The sequence below is a fragment of the Cyrtonyx montezumae genome, unplaced genomic scaffold (genome assembly GCF_038088225.1).
Source record: "Cyrtonyx montezumae isolate F1298 unplaced genomic scaffold, pur_monq_1.0 scaffold_30, whole genome shotgun sequence".
Lineage (NCBI taxonomy): Eukaryota > Metazoa > Chordata > Aves > Galliformes > Odontophoridae > Cyrtonyx > Cyrtonyx montezumae.
In genome coordinates this window covers 7,602,008-7,628,889 of record NW_027072035.1, presented here as the reverse complement: position 1 = coordinate 7,628,889, position 26,882 = coordinate 7,602,008, and the positions used below count along the sequence as shown (strand labels likewise).

The following is a 26,882-nucleotide window of genomic DNA, read 5'->3' as shown; positions in this document are numbered from 1 at the left end:
GGGAGAAATAAAACCTAGGTGGAAGTAATTTATGCTGTTGCGTGGGAAGAGTGGCAGTGCTTGTAGAACAAGTGCTACTCAGTTTTGAATTAAAAAAGTGCTTTATTATTCTTGTCTTCCTTTTCAGCCATTCTAGAACAAAACTTGAAGTAGCAATATATTGATTCTGAACATGCAGAAATTATTAGAAAAAATCATTAAAAACAATGAAGCATGAGTAATAACCCCCTATAATTAATGTCAATTAAGTTTCATTTTATATTTGTGTCATGTACAGAATAGGCATCGTGTCAAAATGCTAAATAAACTGAGACAGATAATCAGAAAATCCATGCTCTTTTCCTGCCCTTCTCACAGATTTCTTTATGACTTAGAAATCACTTTTAGCCAGTTCTTCTTTCCGATCTGATAAAGAGACATTTTCTGAAAAAGCTTGGAGATGGCAGACACTACCTACAATATCTGTGCTACAAGCCTTTCTTCAAGAACATTCTATTCTAATTACATGTTGGCATTGGAATAATATTTCAAGACCCTTCTCAGGTCTGAAATACTATCTTCATGTATTACAAGTACTTTTCCTCAGTACAGCCTAGTCAAATGCTTTGGAAGTAGAAAGCAGCACTCAAACTGAAGACTGCTATCAGCTTGTGTAATGTAAAAAATGAGTTTAGATATGAGTTTGTTGTTGCGCTTGTTTCTGTTTTCTGTGAGGAAATTAATACAGTAAAGGAAGTACTGGACACGGGAAAGCTGACAGAATAGTGTGAAGTTACTGTGGGTACCTGTGTGAATGAAGACTTTCAAGTCTTCTGAGATCCAGACTTTTTTATGTTTTATCAGTAAAAGTGAAGGATAGATATCAAGCTTTTTCAAATAAACAGTATTACTGCATAAGTCATAAAAAGACCCTTGTTTAAATTCTTTTCATTAGCAATGAGATACAGTGAAGTTTTTGAAGAAGGGAACAAATGCAGTGTACAAAGTCTTGAGGCCCTTAATAGAAGGAATATTCACATCAAATTATTTTTTTCAAATCTTCTCTGGTATATGTATAGTATTTATTGCTATAGCAGAAATATTCAGGTAAGTTGACATTTGATTTTGGCTTCTTCCTGAGAGGAAGTGAACAATAGTTTTTAAATGATGTAAAAAAGCATTCAGTTGGTGCTCTTAGGAGATAAAAAGATGAATGAATACCACAAATGAATCACATGAGGTTTTTTATTCTTCCTTGCAGAGAAGTTCCAAGAACTCTCTACAGAAACTAGAAAAGACCTGATCCCATTCTTTTCAAAAATATCAGTGGAAGTTTTATAGCTGACTGTTGGAGAGGTATTGACCCTGAACACGGCACTATTTCTGTAAAGTGATTTTCAGAACTCAACGCAATAGTTCATCAATTGAGAAAGAGCCTATAATCAAAAGCTATGCACATACACAAGAGGGAAATCAGCTTCATCCTGATTCTTTAACATTTTCTTTCTTGAGTAGATATAAATAAAAGTGTGTGTATCAGCTTTTCGGTAGTTACCCTGCAATCAGCTGGCCTAAAGAGACATTTCACAAGTTAAGTTCTTCATCATTTTTTCCTTGAACATTATGCTTGGTCTTTCACATTCTTTCCCCTAAGACACTACCTATGTATATTCATGAAATAGGTAGGGCAAATGGCAAAAATGTAATTAAGTGAGCAAAAAGACAAGTTAACAAAGGAACCTGTTGAAATTTGTGATATTTATACAGTATTTGACAATAATCTTCAAATCTGCAGACAGATAAGACAGTCTGAAGAAATTAAGTAAAATAAAATAATAAGAAAAAAAGATATCTGTTGTCTTTTTGTGTATGATTGAATTAGATCACAATTTTTATAATCTGTGAAAACTTCTTTATAGACAATACTTAATCCTCCAAATTCTTGTGTAAAAATAACACAGTTGAATTTAGCATACAAATATATGACATTTAGATTTTAATTCTCTGGTGAGGATTAATTTCATTTCAGCATTTTTCTGAATAATACAGAAGAATGCACTTGAATAAATTGCAAGCATAAAGGTCTTATTTACAGTCAAATAATAGAGGAAATAGAATTTAAAAAGATAATTTTAAATAGAACTGAAATTGATTTTATGGGCTACATTTTTATTCTTCAGTTAAACATAAAAACTTCTTTTTTAAAAAGAAATGTGATGTCTAATCTAATACTTGCAGTTTGTTTTTGTATATAGAATGATCTTGAAAAATCAAGACCTTGATGAAAAGCAGTGGGTTTCAGGAGGAAATCAGCAAATTGTGCTTAATGAGAACAGTTTTAGTAATAGACCACATCACAAACTGCTTTTAAATGAGCTATTTTTTTTTCTTTAAATAGTCATGATTAGCTTTTCTTGTGACCAGCTTCCTTTCCATGAGTCACCTGATGTATCAGTTTCTCTAGTGGTCTAGTCAATATGTAATCTGTTCAAATGCAAGGTGTGAGGGTGAATGATTCTTTCTGCCTAAGAATCTTTTCTCTACTGACCTTTTGGAAATCAGTTCAATAAAATAGATTATGAGCTGTACCTGTGATACCTGTTACATTGGTATACATGTCCAAGCATTAATTTCTTCCAAGTTGGAGGGTCAGATAATTTATGCTTTTCATGCTTTTCAAGAAACCTGGAGTTGTTGCAAACTTTATTTTCTGTCATATTATTTTTTCTTGTGTTTCTGTTGTTCTTGACATTTTGTTATAGCCCGCCAGACATCTTTTGAAGAACCCTTCAAATTTTGCTGTTTTGGGATTCCATACTGATTTGATACACCTAATGTTGTCTCTTAATGATAGTCATTGCTCAGAGAATTGTTGTTTTACATATACACTGTTTATAACAAGCAGTATTCTATGATCTGTCATGAGTGTGAAAATGCTTTCCTGCTGAGTTTGCTCTTTGAGAAATACTGTATATAATAGAACTTAATCCATCCACAGAGCTGTCTAGATCCTTGGTTGCATACAAAACAGAACAGTACCATTGAAGTAAAAGAAACTGCAGATTATGACAGGTTATATATGGTATGATAATGAGGATTACAGTGTATTTATTTGGCCATATTGGAAGTCTGTTATCACTGCATTTGGCAGATGGACTGTGAGTGTGCCTGAGAACACGTGTAAGAGAAGTGAAAAAGTTCTTAGCTTTCCTTGGAGCAAGCTTCTCAGTGGTTACAAGTGCTGCTGCTAACTTATAGTGCTGAAATTAGTAATACTTAGTGTTGATTTGTAGAGTACTTCTTAGGGAGTGGCTCTCACTCTTCTGTGAGAATAACTTTCACTTGTTGCCAAGGAAGAATATAGCTGAATCTGTTACCTGACAGCATCTTTAGATTTTCTTATAGAGACTGCAGTTTCCCTGCTGCCAACTTGCCATGGAACACTTGTCTTTGCATTTAGGCCTTCAGCCAAAAAGTCATGGCCACCGTACTCTCTGGGAGGTTGTCTGAAGAGAACATCATTCTTTGAAAGTATCTTAACTGAACGGGTCCATATCATGGTTATTGAACTCTAGTAGGCATTGATTTCTGGGAAATATACGAAAGTAATTCTTCCTGTTTTATACTGTTGGCTTATGACATCAGAGGCAAATGGTGGTGGTATGGATGTAGGGGCTGAACTGCTCAACAATATTCTATTATATGTTGTTGCTGTGTGACAGATGGCAGCAAAGACTGACAACGTGGGGTCTGACATGGAAGTGCATATGAAGCAAAGGTGTGTCACTGTATTCTTCCATGTGGAAAAAAATGGCAGCCATTGACATTCATCAACATTTGCCGGTTGTTCATGGGGGACTAAACAGTGAATACAAGCACAGCGAGGCAGTGTGTAAACATTTCAGCAGAGAAAGATACCACTCTGAAAGACAAACCATGCTGTGGATTGGCTAATGGTGGGAAAAGTGTTGAAAAATATTATTATGTAGGTGAGAATTTTCTTAATCAAACAGTGTTATTATGCTTTTTGTATCAAATGTAGTTTCTGAGGAAATAAATAGTACTCATTACTTTCAGAGCTACATTCCTATTATGCAGTCGATCTAGAGGTGGTTGCATGCGTATTAGCTGACAAGTTGCTGCAGTGGGAGTTGTACATCTGGCACCATTGCTCCAGTGACTAGCATCTCACTTCTGTATTTTGTCTGATCTATAGTAGTTCAGAGTGAGCTGATAATTTACTTCAGATCTAAACTATTTCCCACATGGCAGGAAAATTCTCTAAGTGCTATTTCAAGAAAAAATGTATATTTTACATTTACTAAAACAAAAGAAAATAAATGAGAGAAATCTTATTCTTGTCTTGCATTAGAAAACATCATCTTATTGAGGTGAAAGGCTATGTAATCATATTAAGTGATTTTTCCAGGTTCTTTCTTTTCCCCTGTGTTATTTTGTCTACCTGGTAAAGGTACACAAATACTTTAAAAAAAAAATTACTAAAGCGTATGTTGTTGGCTACATTCTCCACTGTATTTTGGTATCTTAACATTATTACATCCATTTTTGCTAAGATTGTGGGTGAAGTTCATCTGAGCATAGTGCCAGTATCTCTGAGATTATTTTATAGGTAATAGGGAATCACACAGAAAGGAACTGATAGCTGATACATTTCGTGATTTCTGTTTGCAAATGTGTGCAGAGATGAAGTTGGCATTACAACTGAATCTTCTAAATCTGCTGGCAGTGTACATATGTTCTACGGAGGTGAGCATCACCTAACAACTGACTAAAATTCAGACAAGCTAGAAATAATGTGAAAGCCATCCTTGGGCCCCATGGAACTGGGAAGAGTCCCTTCTAGTTGATCTGATGCAAGGAACCTGTACAGCTCCTTCTGGAGCTATGCAGTTATTTCTGTGGCTTTAAAGTTGCAGCAAAGTCTTCAGTCTCTGACAGATTATTCTTTGGAGGCCTGTTAAACATTTAGCTGTGCTGAACACAAAATATGCCTCAGCAACAGGTTTAATGTGGTATTAGGAGCCTATTTCAGATAACTAGGTTGTCTGTGTACTATTGATCTGAACTGGTGAGCAGATCATTTGATTTAGAACAGATCCTATTAATTTAATTTCTGGAAATTGTCTCTGAAATCTTAAGATTCTGAATACTTATTTTTAAGAAATTGTTATTTGAACAGTACTCATTAACACATTTTAGCTGCATGATAGCATATTCTATGGTGCTTTTTTTACAACAGTATTTGACATCTTTGAGGTATTTAGAATAAACAAAAGGTAACACCTATATCTAGTTTTGTTTGTTTTAGGAACACGCAGTTACTGCTCTTTTAGTACATTTCCTTAATTAAATGTCTTCCAGTATTTCCCTTTACCTAGTGGGAAAGATCCTTACATTTTGGCTTATAATGGAGCCTGAACAAGTAAAATATGCATTTTTCACTGAGATAGAAGACGTTTCTTTATAATTTGGGTGTGAGATATGACAGAGGCCTGCCTACATAGCTGTCGAGTCACACTAGATAAAAAATGGTCAAAATTGATATGTTTAGAAGAAGCATTCAGATTATTTATTTTATACCGGACGATCCTTACCTTTTCTGGTAAACTGCTTCATGTATGAATATTTTTCAGTTGTTCTCTGCTTTGAAATCATTAAATAGAAGCGAACAAGCAGGAGTTACGTTGGGCAAGGAAGCTTCAAATTTTTTTTCTGCTGTGGTCTCTACTCCATTAACTCATCTTCCCTTATTGACTTGAGAGTGCATTTAGGCAATGGACTCTTGAAACTATATATGAGAGCTGTTGGAAGTGTGCTGCTTGCTCCCTCAGTGGATTATTTGCAGAAATTTTGGGTACATACTCCAGAGCATGGTCTAGATTTTAGTTTTTAAGATTCAAGATGCTGATCTTAGTGTAAAACCTTGTATGATTTTGTTCCAGACAATTTCTCTGAGTTCTGGCCTACAAGTTAAATTTAGCTCAACAGCTGACTCTTAATGACTAGAACAAAGACATTATAGTATCTCATTGCAGAAAACTGATGATTTCATACGTCTCAAGATCTTCGACTTTAATCTCCCAATGATCCATAAAGTGTCTTTCTTTGTGAGTAATGTTTACATTTTTGTCTTTCTTTTGAGCCTTTTTAAACAAGGAGTGGATGTCTGTGGAACGCTTGGGGGCAGGGTGTGTTTCTTATCTGATTTTTAAAATGTTGAGACTTAGAAGTGAAGAAGAATCACTTTGAACAATTGATTATTTTGATGCATACTTAATCTTTTTAAAAGGACCAGAAAAAATTGCTTAGTACATTTATACACTCATTCATTTAACTCATGCATGCATGCTTGCTTTTATTTTAAATCAAGCATCTTTGATGTATATAGACTGAAGTCTATTTACTGCTTAAATATGACATCGTACATTTTGTGCACTCTTTGATAGAAACAAAGAATCTGATACATTTATACAAAATGTAAAGACACTTTTTATTATATATCTAATATTATAGATATAAATTATATTATATATCTTATATATCTATATCTATACATATATATATTTTTAAGAAAGTGGGTTACTTGGAGTTTTTTAATTGAATCTGTAGTGGGAAATTTGAGTATTGTCTCCATCACTTTCACTATAGCTTTTAATACTGAAGAAGAAGACTTTCAGTCTGGGGATTTGGTCTTTTTATAGTCCTCAGGAGTGGTTTGTACATGAAGTCTGTGGAATTTGGAGAACAGAAGATAAATTTCCTCATTTCCATATTTTCCAGCTAAGTGTATTATTTTCTCTCTTTCTTACCTTCTATACCTTAGATTTTCTAACATTACCCAACTATAGCTGGGAAGAAACAGTTTTACAGATTTCCTCTACTTGCAGCATCTTATTGGCAAAAAGTGGGTGAATATCATCAGGTGAATATCATCATGGACTTACTTTCTCCTACCACTAGTGGAAGAAAGAGTTGCTGTGCATCTGCTAAAATTTTCTGTATGTGAATAAACACAGATTTATTTCTCCCTCTGTGATAAGGCTTCCTTTAGTGAAGCAACTTCTGTTTCATGAAATTTTAATGTAACTTTATCGTGGAAGGCAATAAAAGAAGGCTTTGGCTTGTGTTCAGATTAGAAGATACACATATCTTTATAAATGTACAGATGATACTTACATCCAAACTACATGTTACTCATTTCCTTTGAGATTCTGTGACTAGAGAAAATTGTGCATAATTTGTCTGCCAAAATAAATTCAGAAGAAGGTATCTTAATAATTTTTATTGTCCTATTTTTAGAGTCACTTGCATACAAATAATAAAAACAAATCAGTAGTAAATAGTACATGTTAACTGTTCTTCCAAGTTTAAGTATTCTTTGGGGTTTGATTCTTTATTGAAATTTACAATCTGATCATTTAGTTCTCCTAATTATTTAATATGGTAGGAGTTATTCTGCTTTAGTGTATGACTGAGCAATAAAAGAACTGAAAAGGAAAGCAAAGTAAGGTAACAAAGAACTGACAGAAAATACTTGAAATAGCTGAATTTGGAACACTGTAGGAAATGCTAGCCTTTCAATGTAGACTTCTTGTCAGGAAGGTGCTGTTATCTAGCAGTGTCCTGACTGATGTCCTAGCTAATGATGGATTTTACAAGGTGGGTTCTATGCAGTATCATTTTTTTTCTTTTTTTAACAACCAAGAAGTTTAAATTCTGTAAGGGATAGAGGTATATAGCAGTAAAAACAGAGTTTTGGCGCAAGTACTGTTTTGGATGAAAAGAAGTATGAACTTTCTTTTTGAAACAATTACTGTCAATATGATTGAAGACAGAGATAGTAAGGCAAAAAGCAATAACAACAAAATATGGTGGAAGTCCATTTCAAGTTTGAGGACATATTGTCTGCAATATAGAAGAGTAAAAGACATCCGGAATACAAGCAGTGATCACAGTTGGGAGAAAGATATCAATCTATAGGAAGGATCAATTTATTTTATTTTAATTTTTTACACTACATGCACAAAGGTATGTTTTGTGTTGAAAATTATCTGAATCAGGACCATTCATATTTCTGAGTAATGTTTACTGAAAATTATAGTCAGCAGAGAGGGGGAAAATGTTTCTTTCCTTGACAAAAGTTCGTTCTTTTCCTTCATTTACTAAAGAAAGGGATAACAATGAATTCTAGTCAAAATATTATGGTACTGACCTTTTCTTTGTCTCTCGCTTACATGGTCAATACTACATAGTAACAGTTCTAGAATTTCATTAGCATGCAGATCAGAACGTACCAAAATTTCTCCCACAAGAAAATATTCTTTATACGCAAAAACAATTAAAATTTATTTACCCAGAATAGTTAGCTGAAACTGAAATCTTGTACCCCTTACATCAGGAAGTCTGTAATGGACTGTGAAGCAGTGCAGTTCCTATAAAAGCTGTTAGAAGGCATTTCAGAGAAGAGTGAATTTATCTGCTGACACCGTGTATTTGGAAACTTCACTTCAGCTGGCAATAATTGAGTATGTTTTTCAATATTTTAATATCATAATTTTGGAAAAATGTGTACGTAGTGTAAAATCAGATAAATTTTATTTTTATCTTCTAGTCTGTTGTTGTCTGTGCATAATTCTTTATCTAGTCAGTTTTCACAAGTTTTTTACTTTCTCAATGCAATTTTTCAGTCTGTGGTTACTTTTGAAAAAGATACCCAAATGGAATACTCACGTAAGCTATTGCATTCTTACATGCCATCATAAAAGGGAACAGCATCTTTGTTTATATTAACAAGCCAATAATCAATACCCAATAATTAATTCCCAATGATCAACTTAGATAGGCATCAAGTGTCGTGGCTGTGTTGTTGAAACCATTTTTACATTGCAAATGTAATATTTTATTATATATGCATGCTACTAGTAATGAGAAATTTTCTAATTCGTGTAAACTATTCCTTACTTCCTGATCCACTCTGATAAAACTTCCAGGTTTTGTTAGAGAAGAAAGGTTTTACTGTTTTCAACTGTGTTTCTGGCCAGTTCCCACGGAAATAGCCTTTATTGTAATAATTAGTTGCCTAGATGTGTACTGCAATGGATAAATATTTCAGAAAGCAAGTATTTTTTAGCCCCTTAGGGACTAACATTTTTTGTTTGCATTTCATCTTGTTAATTGATGTTCAAAGAGTTCTTCAGGTGATTACAGTAAGCTAATTTTATGAAGTTTCTTTCTATTCATTATGCAGGCCAGCTAATTAATGCTGGAAATGTTATTTTTCTAGGGAAGATTGTGCAACCATTCAGCTACAAACATCTTCCAGATGCAATGTGGTTGTCATTATCTGAAGACAGATTGATGACTGCCCTAAACTATTCTGTAAGAAATTAGAGATAAATCCTTTTTTTTCACGTAAATATGGCCTTATCTGTCTTACAAAAATATGCACAACACCTTTCAGATATTTAACAGGATGGGTCTTCAAAATTATTTTCTGAAAACTGTTCCTTCATTATTTTTCAGTCCTGCTTATGATGATTCACTGGAACCTTTATACATTTTTTTTTCAATTCCCCTTGTCAGTTGCACTCACTCTCAGCATTCAGTCAGATTGATTTATATGAACAACCTCAGTTTCATTAGTCATAATGAAATTAATGGCAAGTTACGTCACTTTCCTCTGACTGTGTTTCCCAAAGCAGAACAATATATCTGCATTGGAACGTATTAAATGTTAATAGACGCAAAATCCTGTGTTAAAGTTAATTCATGTTGAGATGTGGAGTGATACATGCTGACAAAAAAAAGAAAAATACAGAATTGATGCTGACAGTTTGCCCTTCTCTGATTGTGTAGATTTGTTGCAGCACATGCAGAATGGAACTTCATGCTGTGATTTGAGACCTAAGCAACAATCAGCACAATAGCAAATATTCAGAACAGTCTGTTAGCCACTGCATTATTGTCTTTTTTTGTGATCTTTAGGGATCTGAAAGATACTTCAGTAGTATATTATTACTCGACAACAGTTATAAAAGAAATGCTATTTCAGTTCTAGAATTCATCCAAGCACAATAAATAAACTTAGATTATGTATAGAAGCATATATTCTAGTATTTTTGAATAAAAATTTGGTGTAGGGTTACATCTTGTTGTCATAATGATCATTTTGTTAGACCTGTGATTCCATTGTGTACTACAACATTTCTGGAAGGTTATCTGGACCTTGGATTAATTTCATGAATCCTCTTCACGCTCTCTTCCAATGGATGTTCAGCCTATGTTTGTGAAGATTTGCCTGTCCTTGACAAAATGCAATGCTTGTACTTCTGCTGATCACTGCAAAGCCTTTAACAGCAAATGGTATTCCCAGAGCTGTCTTCAACACTCATGTACAAATGTACTCAGCCATAATTAGATAAGAATTTTGCACAAGCTTAAGGTTGTAAGATGGATAGTATCGTTACGTAAATTTGTGTCATCCTTCCACATCCCAGCTTCATACCCTCTCCTGGCCTGCTAGTTTTTTTCCATCAATACTGGAAATAGAAAAGATTATGCATCTACTGAACTTGAGGTATATGCAAGCCTTCAAAAACATTGCTAGTGCTCAGATTAAAACCATGTTGCCCCCAAGCTTCAATATACTAGTTTAAAGATTTGCAAATAAAATAGGCATATTGATGTTATCTCTGTGAATAAAAATTCATTGTGGTTGCAAAAAGACAAAACTAAAACTAAGTTGCTTTTATCCAGCTAAGTAAGGTAGAAATCCAAAATGAAGTGTGTAAAGTAGTTGAAAAATCAGTGATGGTGCACTTGGATTATTTTGTTTAAAGCCTGTATTTTGGACTCGCTCTTTTAATGCTGTAGAAGTATCATAGTTGTACCACAGTCACATCACTTGGCAATATCTGTTATTGCTGCTGTACTTCAAATTACATTTCCAATATTAGCCTAAGAATTTTTTGTTTTGTTTTGTTAGTGTGTTTTAGACTAGTTCTGGCTTTTGTACCATCATCAGAAACTGCTATGTGGTATTTTTGAGTCTCTTCTTAACACAGTGGTTTCAAAACTATCTTCTTCAAAACTGGACCACTATTAAACACACACACCACCCAGAGAAGAAATTTATAGTCAGGCTGTGACATAGTATTGGGGACATATTGAGGCTGGATATTGAGGTGGTTTGTCTCATCATTTATTATTTTTTTAGTAAATCATGACAGTGAAATTTTTACAAATAATTATTACAGAATACAGTGCCTTGATGCCTTTTTTATTTTATTTTATTTATTTTATTTTATTTTATTTTATTTTATTTTGTTGTTTTGTGGGTGTTTTTTTTTTCAGAATAGTGCTATGGTCTTAATTATTTAGAAAAGTAAAAGAAAGGTAATGAAAATGAAAATGAAGACAAAACTTAAACCCAGAGGTATTTAGGAAGAAAAGCACATGTTAGGGAATTGTGAGTAAATATGCCGATGCCCTCTGTTATTGTATATTCATGGATTTATGTACATAGATATACATCTATTTACATGTGTAGGGATTTTTCCATTTTGCTTTTCTGATTTCTTTCTCTAGTCTGCTCTTCTTTCAAAATGCATTGTATTTCATGCACATGATTGCACATCTTCTGCACCTAGCCCTTTCATAACAGCTAGTTGCTGTTTTATGACATAATGCAAGAGTGTCTTGAAAAACACGTAATTTTTTACGCCCTGTTCAGTGCTTTTCAGTCAAACTGATATGCTTAGTTCCTAGACATACAACTTCAAGAGACTAAGTAACAAATCTTGCCCTATTGCAGGAACCTTGTTTTTTCATTCCTTATTTACTATTTTAGAAGAAGACTAAAGAAGTATGGAGAGTGAACATGACCTGGCTGAGTTAGAAAAATAGATATACAATTTTTCATCAAGTTGTCCTTCCTCAGCTGTTGGAGCAGGTCCAAATAAGAGCCATAAATATGATCAGAGGGCTGGAGCACCTCCCCCTTCAGGAACAGGCTGAGAGAGGTGGGGCTTTTCTTCCTGGAGAGAAAAGGCTATGGGGGTATCTTATAGCAGCCTTCCAGTACCAGAGGGGGCCTATAGGAGAGCTATGGAGGGACTTTTTAGAAAGGTAGGCAGTGATACGACAAAGAAAAATGGTTTTATACGGGAAGAAGGTAGGTTTAGACTAGATATTAGGAAGAAATTCTTGGCTGTGAGCGTGGTGAGACAGTGGAACAGATTGCTCTGTGAGTTTGCAGATTCCCCCTCCCTGGAAGCATTTAGAGCCAGGCTGGATGGGGCTTCAAGCAACCTTTTCTAGAGGGAGGTGATTGGATTATATAGTGATTATAAAGGTTCCGCCCAACCCAAACCATTCTATGATTCATGAACCAAATAAATATATTGGTATCTTAAAAAAAGGGTATTGAGTATGTTTCTGGGAATTAAAAAACACAACCCACAGATGTTTGCTGAAGTGCACAAACAGTGCCTGGTGTACACCTTGTGCTGTGCTATAATGATGGAAATGCCTGTAATTTTTTGTATTATTTTTGAGAACAGTCTGATACCTACTCTCTAGATGAGGCAGCATACACCAGGCATTTTATGTTGACATGTTGTAGTTTTCAGTAGCCACTTCCTTCCATTGTTTAGATTGTACACGTAGGATTTTATTTTTGTGATAAGTGTTTATCTTCTGGTTAGCTTTTATTTGGTTTCTTTATCTCCTCTAAATTTGGTTTGATATACTAAAAAATCGTCTTATCTATTTGCTGCTAAGTTTGTATTGTCTTAAGAAATGTTATACTGAATCATAATTTAAATAATGATTCTCACCTTCAAACATTTTGAAATTTTTATGGGAGTAAAAAATTTCCTTTAGCAGACTCAGAAGTGTGACTCAGAAGTAACATGTTGTCATGCATTTGTTAGATGTTCAGTGTTTTAATCTTTTTGATACCTTTCAAACTGATACATTTATGAGTCCTCCTTTTTGAAAAGGCAAAATGTGCAGTTCTATTGTTCCTCATTTTAAGATCTCTGATTTTACTGCTTTTCCTCCATGCTGGAATGAGTGGACCTCTGTGAGAGTTGTCATCCTTTGTCTTGGCAAGTATTTGCAGACCACCAAGCAGCCTTTTCAAATTAAGTCAGTATTTATTAATCAGAAGAATATAGTAGTTAAAGACTGCGAGCAAGAAGGACGAAGTTAAATTTGCAGAAGGGTATGTTCCCACATCATTTAGAATTACTTTCAGTCAGTCTCAGAAAGGCAGTCTCTTAGCTGATTCCACTATTGTCCAGGCTTAGTAGTTACATTTCCTTACAATGACAGAAATCTTAGTCTCTGCCTCCTCTCTTACAATAGCATGTGAATTAGAGCCAATGAAGATTTTGATTTTTTTTTAAGTCAGCATTTCAGCATCCTCAGTTTTATTTCTTCTCTGAGATTTGGACTTTCCAAATTCAACACATTCATCAGAAGTTTGGTATAATAAGTGGTGGTTAATATGGGATTTTGACAGTGCTGTTAATATATATATATATATTGATGTGTAATTTTTTAAATAAGCTTTTGTATATTCTAAGTGATTTGTCTAGTTTCCACCTGTTAGCAACTCATGCTGTTCCAGCAAAACTTTGTGAGCTTTTCATTTGGTCGTTATATGACATTGTGTATTCTGTCATTGTCCCCATAGCCTCTGAAGTACTCCGTATTCTAGCTTTTCCAAAACATTCACAGAAAATCATAAGCAGCACGTATACCAATTCTATAATGATTCCAGATTTCAATATATATATATATATATATGCTTTCTTTCATACCTCTTTGAGTTGACTTGTTGCATATATACCATGTCATTTGGGGCTTCAGCCTTTATTTTTAGTGCTAGCTAGATCTGTATTTTCAGTCATCGTTAGTGACTCATTTCTGAATGTCACTAAGCTCTTGGACACAGTAACAGCTAGAAATATCAGCTGTCACAGATATATGTTGTTTAAATAAACTCAAACCACATTATCTATTTTGAAAAGGTTGTATTTTATTTGTGTAACTCTCTTTTTATGCTTTAGGAAATTTATGGTGGTTTTGTTACCTTGAAACAAAAGTGTTTCTAATTTTGAAATGGAAAAGGAAACAGCCATCTGTGAGAGTCTTCAATACTTCTTCTCAAGGAAGTGCTGTAGACATTCAGATGTCTCCCCTGGTACAAAATTACTCACATATCCCTTGTCTACAGAGCTAGCCATCTCATCATAGAAATTCAGTCAGGTTGGCCAGGCATGTTTTCCCCACAGTAAATCTGCACTTGCTGTTTCCAGTCATCTTTGTGTCCTTCACATGTGCTTGAATTAGCTCCATAATTTTCCTGCAGACCAAGTTCAGTCTTACTGCCTTCAATGTTTGATTACAATATGACTGTGAAGACAGAAATTACTCCTATGCAAAACAGTGGAAAGTTACCTTGTACTGTCATCAGGAAAGAAAGAATACAGAGCTTGTTTTGATCAGCTTGATATATGAGGGCTGTTTTTTCTTAAGACCATCTCTGAAATGGGTATTCATTAATATTTTTATTAAAAGTTTACAAGCAGGACAGTACCATGTATGTTGCATTCAATTTTGTATGATTTTAGTCTTCTTTTGAATGCAGGTTTATGGAGAAACAGATGTTTATTACTTGTACACCAAAGATGATTTTTAAAGATTGCTCTTTTCTTGGTTCTTGTTTTATTTTGTTTTTATTTAATTTCTCACTTGCAGCAGTTTTGCCATAAACTCTGCCAGGTAGTTTTTTGAATAACTTTTGTACAAACATCCTAGTTTGTGTATGTTTTTAATCAGGGTAGACTTGCCAAATTGCAAGATGAAAAGTAACCAAGATTTATTCTGCCTGGGAAATTACAGCCCTATGCTTACCCTGTTTTTCAGGGTTTGAACTATAGGATAAAGCTTTACTTAGCAGTTACTCACTTCTATGTAACAGCTAACAAAATTTTTACCGAGTTCAGTAGTATATACTGTAATAAAGTAATGCTTACTGTGTAACAGTAATCATACTAAAACCAGTATGAATCGGTACAGAAAAAAAAGAAAATATCTACCTGTATGGAATATTATTTCCATATTTTTTTTTCTTTAATTGCACGCAATTAATAGATTATCCCCCATCTCTTCTTTCCTATTGGAGACAGTAGATCAATTCACTTCCTTGGTGCTATTCTTGCCTTCAAAAATGTTCTGAATTTTCTGAAGGTAACCAGTGCTTTAACTAATGAGAAAGCAGAAATAAATTGTTTTAAAATGTGTGTTATCTTTTTCAAGCAGGTTTTTGTCAAAATTACTGTAGAATCACTACATGTTTCCAAGTAAAATGTGCATCCATTGATGAAGGGAATATACCTAGATTTCCTAAACTCTTGGAGAAAACAGGTTTGCTCGAGGGATATAGTCTTTCTGCTTTTCATCTCCTTAAGGCGTCTTATTAGATTGGTTTCCCAGTGTGATTGTGCCCCTGTATGTTTCTGCATTTTATTGCAGTCCCGTTCTTCATTCTCAAGGAAGGTTGCCTATAGCCACATATGCACGAAAGTGTAACAATAAAATTATCACAGGAGACCTCAAGCAGCCTAAGGCAGGTGGAAACAATAGAAAAAAGAAAAGGGAAAAAAAAAAAAACGACGAAGTATGTTAAAATGCAAACTTGCCATCCAGAGAGATGATATAGCAGTGCACTGGGAAAATATTTCAGGCTAGGTATCTTTTTTTTCTAACCTTCTTAAGGATTTACAGAAGTTTAAGTTTTTCCCATTTGCATACCTGTCTGGTTACTGTCCTGTGAGCACTTGCTGTAAATACTAAAATACACCTTCTATAAAATACAAAGAAAATAACTCATACCATCTCTCCCATTTGCATGCCATATCATGGGAGAAAGGACTTAATTGGTTGCCTATATGGTTGTGTTAGATATTGGTTCATGGATATATTTATGTATTTACTGTTATTTCAAGGTAACTGTTCGTGCAGTTATAACAAAGAATGTTTTTAAATTATAAATGGGGTGCAATTAGTTCCCTGGCAGAAAGCCTATTATTATACAAGTTCTGTCTTGCTTTGGTCTTTCATGGATGACTTATCCTCTCTTGGTCTTTCAAGCTGGGTTTCATGAGTATGTGACCAGGAAATTAAAAAACATAAAAAAGGACTTGTAGTTTTTCTCTTGGGAAGGTGTTGAAGGGATTAGGAGCAGAGGAGATGTTCTCCTCAGTCCTCCCAGTGGGAGAATGGGGTCCAAGCAGAAGAAAGAGAACTGACCAGTTGAATGACTGGTTGCATGAGTGGTGTCACTATGGCTTCCATGATCTACGTGGCTCCTTTGACAAACCAGGAATATTGACATGGGACAGGATGCAACTGACCAGAAGGGGCAGGAGTATACTCAGGAGCAAAATGGCAGAATTTGTTACGAGGGTTTTAAGCTAGAGCTGCTGGGAGAAGGATCTGTACTGCTGAGTGACAGAAAAGAGCCAGGGAACACTGTCACTCTAGAGTGCAGAAGGAGAAAACCTCATGTTTGACCTAGAGGTTTGTGGGAGGGCACCTCTGGCAAGGAAATGCATCTGAAAGCCCACCTCAGGTGCTCTTATACCAATACATGCAACATGGGAAATAAGCAAGCAAAGTTGAAAACAGTGGTTAACTTAAAAAATTTTGATCATGACAAAAACACAGTGGGATGATTCACGCAATCAGAGCACTGCCATTGAGGGCTATACACTTTTTGAAGGGATAGGTAAGGTAAGAGAGGCAGGGAATTTCTCTGTATGTTAAGGAGTGGATAGACTGCAAGGAACTGCCTTTGAGAAAGTCAGAAACAAGAGCCTATTGATTAAAATTAGGAGTGGGACCAATAAAGGATAGATGGTCATGGTCTTCAACAGGTCTACTGATCAAGAAGAGCCTGTTGAAGCCTTCCTGTGTCAGCTACAGGAAGTTTCACACTTACAGGCTCTCACCCTGATGCGGGATTTCAGACACTTGGATATCTGCTGTCAAGACAAGGCAAGCTGTAAGCCATCCAGGAGACACTTGCAGTCCATTGACGCTAACTTCCTGGTTCAAGTATTGAATAGGCCAACCAGAAGTGAACGATTGCTGGACCTCGTGCTCACTAATGTGGAGGAAATCATTAAAGACATTAAGACTGGAGGCAGCCTGAGCTGCAGTGACCATGCCCTTTTTGAGTTTATGATCTCAAGGACCATGAGCCTGGCAAGTAGTAGACTCAGGACCCTGAACTTCAGGTGAGTGAACTTCATGCTATTTAAAGAGTTGCTGGATGACATCTCCTGGCAAGCTATCTTTAGAGGCAATGGAGTGGAGCAAAACTGGTTACACTTAAAGGATGCCTTTCTGTGAATGCAAGCACTATCTGTCCCTCAGAATAAGAAAGCAGACAGGGGAGACACAAAACCAGTATGGTTTGGCAAGGACCTGCTGGTCAAACTGAGGAAAAAGAAGTAGATGTACAGGCAGTGGAAGCAAGGGTGTGTAAACTGGGAAGAACATGGGGGTACTGTCTTGACTTAGATTAGGATTAGATTGGAATTAGGAAAACCAGGGCACAGATGGAACTGAACTTGGTGAGAGATATTAAAGAAAAGAAGAGACAGGCAATAGAGAGAGTGCCTCCTTTGCTAAACAGTACTGACTACAACAGATATGGAGAACGGAAAAGGATGAGGTACATTGAGTTATGTGTCTCAGTCTTCACTGGCTACCAGGATTCTCATATCTCTGAACCTCACAGCCCTGAGCCTGAACCTATCAGTGGGAAATGGAGGAGAAAACTCTTTCCCTAGTGTAAGACCAACTCATGAGACTGAGTGTGTGCAACTCCATAGGGCCAGATTACCTGTGCCCCAGAGAGCTGGCTGATGTGGTTGCTGAGCCACTTTCCATCGTATCTGAAAAGATGGCTGTCAGGTGAAGTCTTCAGGGACTGGAAAAAGGGAAAGATCACTTCCATTCACAAGGGTCCAGGGAGAAGGCTGTACAGCTTTTGGAGACGGTCCAGAGGAGGGCCACAAAGTTGATAGAGGAACTGGAACACCTATCTTATGAAGACAGGCTGAAGGAATCGGGCTTGTTCAACCTGCAGAAGAGAAGGCTGCAGGGAGACCTCACTGCAATGTTCCCATATTTAAAGGGAGTTTATAAACATGAAGAAAAGCAACTTTTTACATGGATAGATAGTGATAGGGCAAGGGGAAATGGTTTTAAACTAAAGAAAGGGAGATTAAGATTAGATATCCGGGGAAGCTTTTTTTAGAGAGTAGTGAGGTGCTGGAAGAGGTTGCCCAAAGAGGTTGAGGATGCCCAGTTGACATGGGGCCCTGGGCAGTCTGATCTAGTGCTTGATCTAGCATCTGGCAACCCTGTCTGTGTCGAGTTGGAAGTTGATCATTGAGGTCCCTTTCAACCCAAACCGTTCTGTGATTCATGGTGGCTCTTAAATGTAGATGTTATATGAGATGTATTACATGTCATCTAGACACACAAATGTGAAGCGGAACTGGATTTAGGACTGGGAAGCCAGTACAAAGTGAAATTTTTGAGTTATATACCCATAGTAGGCTTTATTCTATAGCAGATGAACTGCAGTGCTTGATGCATGATTTATATCAGTAAATGTTCAACAAACATTTATTTAGTTACTGAAATACTCTTACAAATATGAAACAGGAGTAGATGAATTGCAGATTTTAAGAGGTTGTACCATGCAGTAATTTTTATTCTAATACAGAAGCAACGTGCATTGCGAGCTGTGATTCCTCTGTTCTGGGCAATAGACAGTATCAGGAAATTCAAGCAGTGATTTCTTCAAACACTGCCTACAGTTAGAGCAGCAAAACATTTCTGGCACATGGAAATGGGATTAGACATATACTATACATGTCTCTGCAATTACCTGAATTGAAAGAGCTCATGTAATTTGCATGGCAGATAACCAGCAACTTCACTGATGCAGAGGGTAACCATAAATCCCATCGGTTAATATGATGTGTATAAACTCATCAAGGTTTTGCTTACAGCATCACGATCAGCCCTGAAGAATCAAATTCTGTCACACTTATTCAGGGAAAGAACCCGAATTGCAAAACTTTTGGAAAATGAATTTGTATAAGTGTGCACTGATAAAGCAGGGCCTTTTCACTATAAAAGCAATGTTTGTGTTAACTACATATCCAGTTGTGTACTGTAGAGGATATTAGTAACATATTTAGGTTAATGTTTTAATTTCAGTTCTTAAATATTGTAATACGGTAGAACAAGCTGGCAGTATATTGTCTGTGTATTCAACTGTGTATTATACAATTGACAAGTGTTTGTGTTTAATTGCAGGCTAATTTACAAATACTTCTCCACAAATTACTGGAAAAGGAATATCAAACTAATTTTTGTGTGGTAAAGCTTCATTGCACTCTAATGTTTATACTTTATCTGCATAATTTACATCTTCCTGTTTTGTTTCCAATACAGTAGGCTAATATAAACAACAGATAGAAAAGCCCATTTAATTTTTTTCATTCATACATTTTCTTTGCAGCTTCTCCAGAGCTTTGATATTTTAAATAGTTTAGGTAGGTATAGCTCTACCAGCAAAAGGAGAATATGGCAGTCTGTGAAGTTGAAATATTACGTTGTTTTGTTAACATCTAGATATGCAGTTTTCTTTGCTAATTTTCTTTTTATTATGTCTACTTATTGCAGTTTTAACTCTCATGAACTTCACCACAATTTGTTGTACATTAGGTTTTTCATGAGCAAGTAGATGGCTATCAAAGCCACCTTAATAGCTGTTAGCTATAGTAATAAATAGAAGATAATGGAAAGTTTCATAAGAAAACTATTGCTTGGTAATTTGAGGAGGACTGATTGATTTCTACTCTGCATAAAACATTTAGAGAGTTAGGAAATTTAAAATGCTAATTCTTGAGCATTTACATGCTTTTGTCATTAATGAATTAAAAATGGAATAAACAAGTGCTAGAATGTGTTTTGAGTGATTGCATATATATACGTACAATGCCCCCAGTGTCAGGATGATGTCAGTGGTAATTTTTAAAAATATTTATATCCAGTTCTTAGTGTGAGGGCTGACCAAATGCAATGCTTTTTGCATATACGGTGTATTAGGTGATGATAGGAGGAAGAGAGCAGCAACACAGAAAGTCTCGCATTTATTTTCTGTTAAAATGAACTAGCAATTATTAAGGAGATATTCTATTGTTCAGTAGGTGTGTGCTTGTAAAAATAGATGTAATTATGCTTAATACACTAGATTTCCAAGCAATTTTAGGAGGTAAAAAAATATGCAAAACCTCATCTGTTTATTTCCAGATGTAATAATGCATTAAAATTAAATTAAGACTGGGCCGAATATTGGTTCTTTATACCAGAGATCCATATGTTACTTTCTCTGATATAACATTCTCATATTAATGAATGACCTTGATCAGTTGAATTGTAAATGTTAGTCACTGAAATTTTTGAAACTTTCTTTTTTGATAGCGTAGTAGTATATTCTGATTTTTTTAAGAGTATATGCAGAATTAAGGAGGAAAGCTTCAAGGTTATACACTGCCAAGTAGATTTTTCTGAGCCTGCCCTTCAGATTATCTACAGTAGCCTCATCCCTCTGGTTTTGCCAGCTCAGAAGCTCAGTGCCCTCCTAGATCTTTCCACTCTAAGGCCGTCACTTCTGCCCATAGTAGTAGATGCAAATATCTACATCTGTTTACAAGGAAATTTAGTTAAATTTCTGTTTGCTTCTAACGGTGGTGCTCTATGTCAAAATCTGTTTTATTTTCCCAACTATTCCAGCTGATCATCTAAAAGACCTCTACCTTATCCTGCATATGCCCTTTCACTCTCCCAACTGCAACAAACGACTGGTGCTACTGTTAACAGGAGAAATTTTTTGCTTACTACAGCTCAAGGCTGTGGGGGTGATTTTCCAATTCGAGTTAGAGACATTACACTTTATCTTCTGCTTTGTAGGAGCTGTACATCAGTTGATTTCCATTCCTCCAACCTAGCTCCGCAAAAAGAAATATGAAAACTTGCTTTTGCCAAAATAAGTGGAAGTATGAAAAAGGAGAGAAAAGAATTGGATGCACTGTTAAATATTCACTTACAGAGAAGTTCATACGTCAAAGCCGGCAACTGTAAATGAAATGGTGGCATTTTGTGTACCCACCTCAAGTTTACGGTGCTGAATTTTTCTGTTTTGACATTATGTCTAAAGCCTGGTTTTCATCTGATTGAAGCACACCTTTGGTTCTTCTTTATTGCTGATTGTGCTACAAGTTCCTAAGACAAAGAATCTGGTCTTACTTTGTAAGGCTTTTGCTGTACATGTCCTTGTTAAATTACTGCCTGGCTTTCTGAGAATAGCAATATATTCTGTTTATTGTGGACAAATGCAGTCAGAACAGGGAGAAAAAAAGTTGTTGAGCAATGCAAACATTTTCCTGGCTGAAACTTGAAGCTTAAAGTATTTTGCTCATTGAAGCAGAAGAACTGTGTGCATCCAAGACTTCTAAAAAAACTTACAGATAAAGTAGCCAAGCTGCTAACAGCTGTCTAATCTTTACCTTCACCCTGCTTGACTACCATGGGACAGCTTGGCAGATGTATTTTAAGAAAAGTTTCAGGGAAGATCAGAGGAATATTAACTGATAAACCTGGCATCTGTATTAGGCAAATTAGCGATAATTAGAAGTACAATTAGTGAACGCATGAATAAATATGATATATCGGTGAAAAGTTGACATAGCTTTGTTAAGAGAAATTGTGCTTCACAGTCAGAGTACTTTGAAGAAGTCAGCAAGGAATAAGGAAGGCCTGGTTGATACACTCTGTTGGGATTTCCAGAAAGCATTTGAAAGGGAACTGAGCAGTCACAAAAGGGGTCAAGTTTTAGGGCAGGTTCAAAACAAATAAGTGAAGTTGGTTTTCAGAACAGAAGGCAGCCGAACAGATGGGCTCTGTGATGCAGGGTCTCCAGAAGCCTAAGAGATTTTATACATGAAATGTCTGATTAGATGGACTTACAGAAGCATAGAGGCACCAGCCTTGCTTCAGAAGGTTCTGTTTGTAATTTTTTTCATGTGAGGAAAGTGTTTGTTGAAAGCATCAGTACAAATTCACCTGTTCTCATGTTCTTTCTTTGGCCTCCACTGTTGACTGCTGCTGGAGGCTGAATAGTGGATCTTTTCTCTGTCCAGCACTGTGCAATTACACACATCTAAAGTTTTCTAAAAATGCCATCAATGTTTTAAAGTGGCATACTTTATGCATTTTGTAGGTGAGCTGTTGTGATAAATCACTACAGGGTAACAGTGAAATGTTTTGAATATGCTCTTGTCAAAATGTTTTGTGTTTTTTTACAAGAAAGACATCTGCTAATCTGGGGATGAAGACTAGCAAAGTAGAACATAAATCTGTGATTTTCTGCTTGAAGTTTGATAAAATGTTGTAACAGCCATCAGGCAGACACCATCTGTAATACCATAATTGATTTCTAGCATCACTTGTAATTAAGTAAGAAAAATGTGTATCTGTTTACTAAAGAACACCCAGCTACTTAATACTGTTGAACAGGAAACCAAATATATGCATATGTCATCTGTAGACTCCACAGCAAGTCAGAGTAGAGACTGGTGAGTATGCTACAGGGAAAAGGCCAGAAAGACAAAAGTACTGTCCATGCAGCCATCCCATACCTAAAGTGCACCACAGATATCACTGGTCTAAGACATACATCAGACACATAAATCAATTACAGCATGAAACTTCACCAATTTTTATATACAGTAAAGTGATGAACAAATGAAGACATCAGATTAGCAATTGTTTGAAAATCAATCTGTGAAACTGTAAAATGTGTTCATTTATCCTTCCCCAAGAACCTCTGAAGATCACAGTGCTGAAATATTTTTTTCAGTCACTTTTTTTTTGTGTGTATGTGTGATATTCATGGATACGTTCAGGGCTTTTTATTTCTCTTTGTATTGTTCCTGTATGTTCTGTTACTTGCATGAAAAATATGCTGATTGTCTCATACTACCTTTAAATCACATGTTCTGGTTTACCTGTTAATTGGCAAAATATAGTAATGAGAATGAAAAAAAACATAAACATACATTTTCATTTACAGAAGTGATTTAGGTTTTCCAGACCTTGGGGATGATCTTATTCATTCTCTTCATTCTATGAACACATCACAGAAATAGTAGATTAAAGTATAGGTTTTCAGAAAACAAGAATTGAAGGTCAGTTTTGTAAAGAGGCTTCATGATCCATGATTTGATAATTATTTTGTTCTTGTTTCAGAAATTATTAAATTCCTTTAACATTACATCTCTGGAGGTCCCTTCTAACCCCTTCAATTCTGTGATTCTGTGATTAGTTCAAAATAAATGTTTATCTTATTAAAAAAAATTGTAAAACTTAGGTCTGCTTTAAATTCCTGCTCTAGAAATTAAATGTTTTGCCCCTCAAAATGCCAAAATACAAAGATATGCGTACTAAATGATATTGAAACATGTTTTAATTTATGTTTTGCTATATAATGGTAAGAAAAATAATGATAAGTAAGAAATACCATACTTTATTCTTCCAGTTTGTTCACTATGAGCAAATAGAAATACCTGCATGAAATTTCTTGCTATCCACATTCGAGGGAACTTATTGGAGTAACAAACCTCAGGTTATAATTTCGTCTTGAGCATTCTTCACATAGCATAATATCCTTTTTAATATTTCAACAGCATTACTCCATACTTTTTTTCTAATCTAAGTGTTTCAAAGGAGCTCTCATAAGTTATATGTCTAGTTTCCTGCAGTACCTTTACTAGGAGCATTCTTCAACAGTGACATCTGATGATCTTTAACGTCACTCTCTTGAAAGCATTCTCTGCTGATTTTCTTCTATTTATCACTTTTCGTGAAGCCTTGAAATGGTGTGCTTTTTTGTTTCCTCAGTGTGATGACAGATTATAGTAACTTTATGAAAACTAGCAGAAATATTAAAAAACAATTTCAAATTATACTTGACTGATAGTATTCTAATGTATTGGTTGGCTTTCGTAGTCCTGCACTACAAGCAAGTCTAAAACATTTTTCATTAAGTCTTCTGAAATTCCTCTTTCTTTTGTTATTACAAAACAAGCACAGAAAGTTTCAGACTCTCTCTCCCTGACTTTTATTAAAGTGCTATATTTATAGGGCTCATAGGAACAAAGTTTATATTGTGTTATAAAAAAATTTACCCACTTGCAGAATTAGGATTCGTTTTTAGGGATGTACAGAAAAGAGGGATTTGAACTGTCATATGAAAATCAATGAAATCATAATCAAACTGCACACATATCTGTATCAAAAGTTCATTATGCCAGCTGCAAAATTAAATTATCATTGCTCTTTTTTGATGAGCTGCTGGGGAAAAAAAGTGGTATTACATTCCATCTTCCACAGGTTGTGAGAATGTAGCTGGCCTCCTTTGCCTGATTTTGTTTGCAAATCAAGTCCACCTGAATACTTAAAACTTAACAAATAATCCTTGCTGCTGTCTGCCGTTTGTAGTACAGGTCTCTACAAAACTACTGCAAGGTCAGGTGGGTTTTTTCTCTCTGCTTTCAGCACTCAGGTATACCCTGGTTAGCTAAGGTTAACATCTGGAATATCAAAAGCTACCAGCTCTTCATAACTTTTCTGCCTGAAGGCTCCATAGTATGAACGGAATCAGCCTGCATCTGCTGAAATATCTTCCCCTGAATAATATTTCCATTATTTATACTAAGTCACTCCTTCATCTCCATTTCAGCAACTGCACTGTATCTAGTGTAGTAAGAGCAAACATCATGATTCTTGACTTCCTGCACTGAAAGCATTGGACTTTTTCTTGAGCTACGTTTTCAGCTATTGAAGGCAACTGTTCATTGTTGTTAATAAAATATAACTGTACTAACAGTTTCTAAGCCTACATCTCCTGACAAGTTTTATAATCTCTGGTGAACAAGGTGATGGTGATCAGAATCCTGTATGTCATTCCAGATAACCCATATCATCAGAAAGCTTGTCCAAGCTGTTCAGATTCTCAGTGATTTTCAGTCCTTTTAAAATTTCCAGTTCCCCTTTCCTTTCTTTTCTTGAAAGTTCAAATTCAAGCTCCCATTTTAATTCCTCTTCCTGGCTTTTTTATTTTTTTTTTTAATTAGAAGAGTGTTCCTGAAGAAAAAATGAAAGTGAAGTGTGTGGTTGTTGTCACATCATCATTATAAACAGTAGGAAAAAGAGTTTTAGAATATATGGTGTAAGATACATTCAGGATTTTTAATTGTTTGTTTCATTAACACAGGAACAGGAAATGTCCTGCTATTCTTTGTGCTGCCTTTGCAAAATCACTTTGCTGAAAAAAAAGGTGTTATTTTTATCAACATCAGTTATTTTCTTTGAATAGTGTGGTAGGTTTTTTGTTTGTTTATTTTATTTTATAGTTACTTCAATTTCAATTTATTTGTCTTTGATCTTTCCAAGTAAAGTAATTGAAAGAGTTCACATAGAATATCTATGCTAACTGGTCTATTTGTGTGAATCATATAGATAGAATAATAGATCAAAAGATCTGTTTATCTCTGTTTTTGTGTGAATGAATGTGCACTTCTCGATTCCTAAATTGATGGCTAATCTATGGTTACAAAATGCTAAAATACAGTATTTTTACAAGGTACACAAAAACTCCTGACAATTCCTTTTCGGTATCATTTAGTGTATATACATATAACTGAGCTTACTGTCTTCTCTAATTCTGTGGCTCCTATCTTTAACATTTTTTACAGCTCTGATTGCCATTGGGCGATACAGCATGACAATAGAGACGGTGGATGTTGGATGGTGCAAAGAAATTACAGACCATGGAGCCACCCAAATTGCACAAAACAGCAAGTCTCTAAGATATTTAGGGCTGATGAGGTGTGATCAGGTAAGCAGCTTTCACATGAACTGGTACTTGCTTCAGAGTAATTGTGAGAGAGTGAGTGTTGATGTGTGTGTTCCTGAGAGTGAGAGAAAAGGAAAATAGATTTGTGTCTTGCTATACAAATAGGCTTGTTATTCACTACTGTGGTAAACTTTCTAGTACACTGTGTTCATATATTTTGCTAAAAAGTATCTAGAGAACTAAAAAGAGCATTATATATTTTTGCTGACATAGATTTTCAAAATACACCCACAGGCTACACCTACAACCTCAGATAGTCACTCAAGTTTTACGTAAAATCTGGGCTCTGAGGATTTTGAGTATTTGTGGCTAAAAGTGATTGGTATGTCTTGCCATTACAATGATAGACTGCTCTTATCTTTTAAAAAGAAGAAAGAAGAAACAATAGAATACTAAAAATATCACAGTGCTACTTCCAGGGTGATTTTCTACAGGTCTGTGTGTTCTAGCTCATATGTAATGGTGTGGAAAACAGATGGGGAAGGAAAGATTTTTTTAATATCTATCTTTCACACTTGGAATATAATAGAAATGCCTTTTATTTCATTAAAAATAATTTCTGTAATATTCTTTTACAGAATACAAATTTGTCATTCTGTAATTTGAACTTGAGTGTAAGTGGTAATTTTCCTCCTCAGCTGAGAGTGAGGCTTAACTACATAACATTTAAGTTTGGAAGCCTTTGGGGAAAAAAAAGAGGTACAAGACTCACTTGTGTTAGAGGTAATGAATTTCACATCAGGGAGTCTCTACTGAAAATGTCAGTTTGGTGGGATGAACAAAAAAGTGGGAACATTGGTCAGAGAGA

The 26,882-nt window shown here is 35.3% G+C and overlaps 1 protein-coding gene across 1 annotated transcript in view; it reads left to right on the top strand.

The window, feature by feature from the left end:
* Positions 1–26,882, top strand: part of FBXL17 (F-box and leucine rich repeat protein 17) — a 284,489-nt gene that overhangs the window by 241,329 nt on the left and 16,278 nt on the right. The window contains exon 8 of the mRNA XM_065744235.1: positions 25,914–26,056. Within this exon, the coding sequence (XP_065600307.1) occupies positions 25,914–26,056 (143 nt within the window). The remainder of the gene's footprint in view (positions 1–25,913; positions 26,057–26,882) is intronic.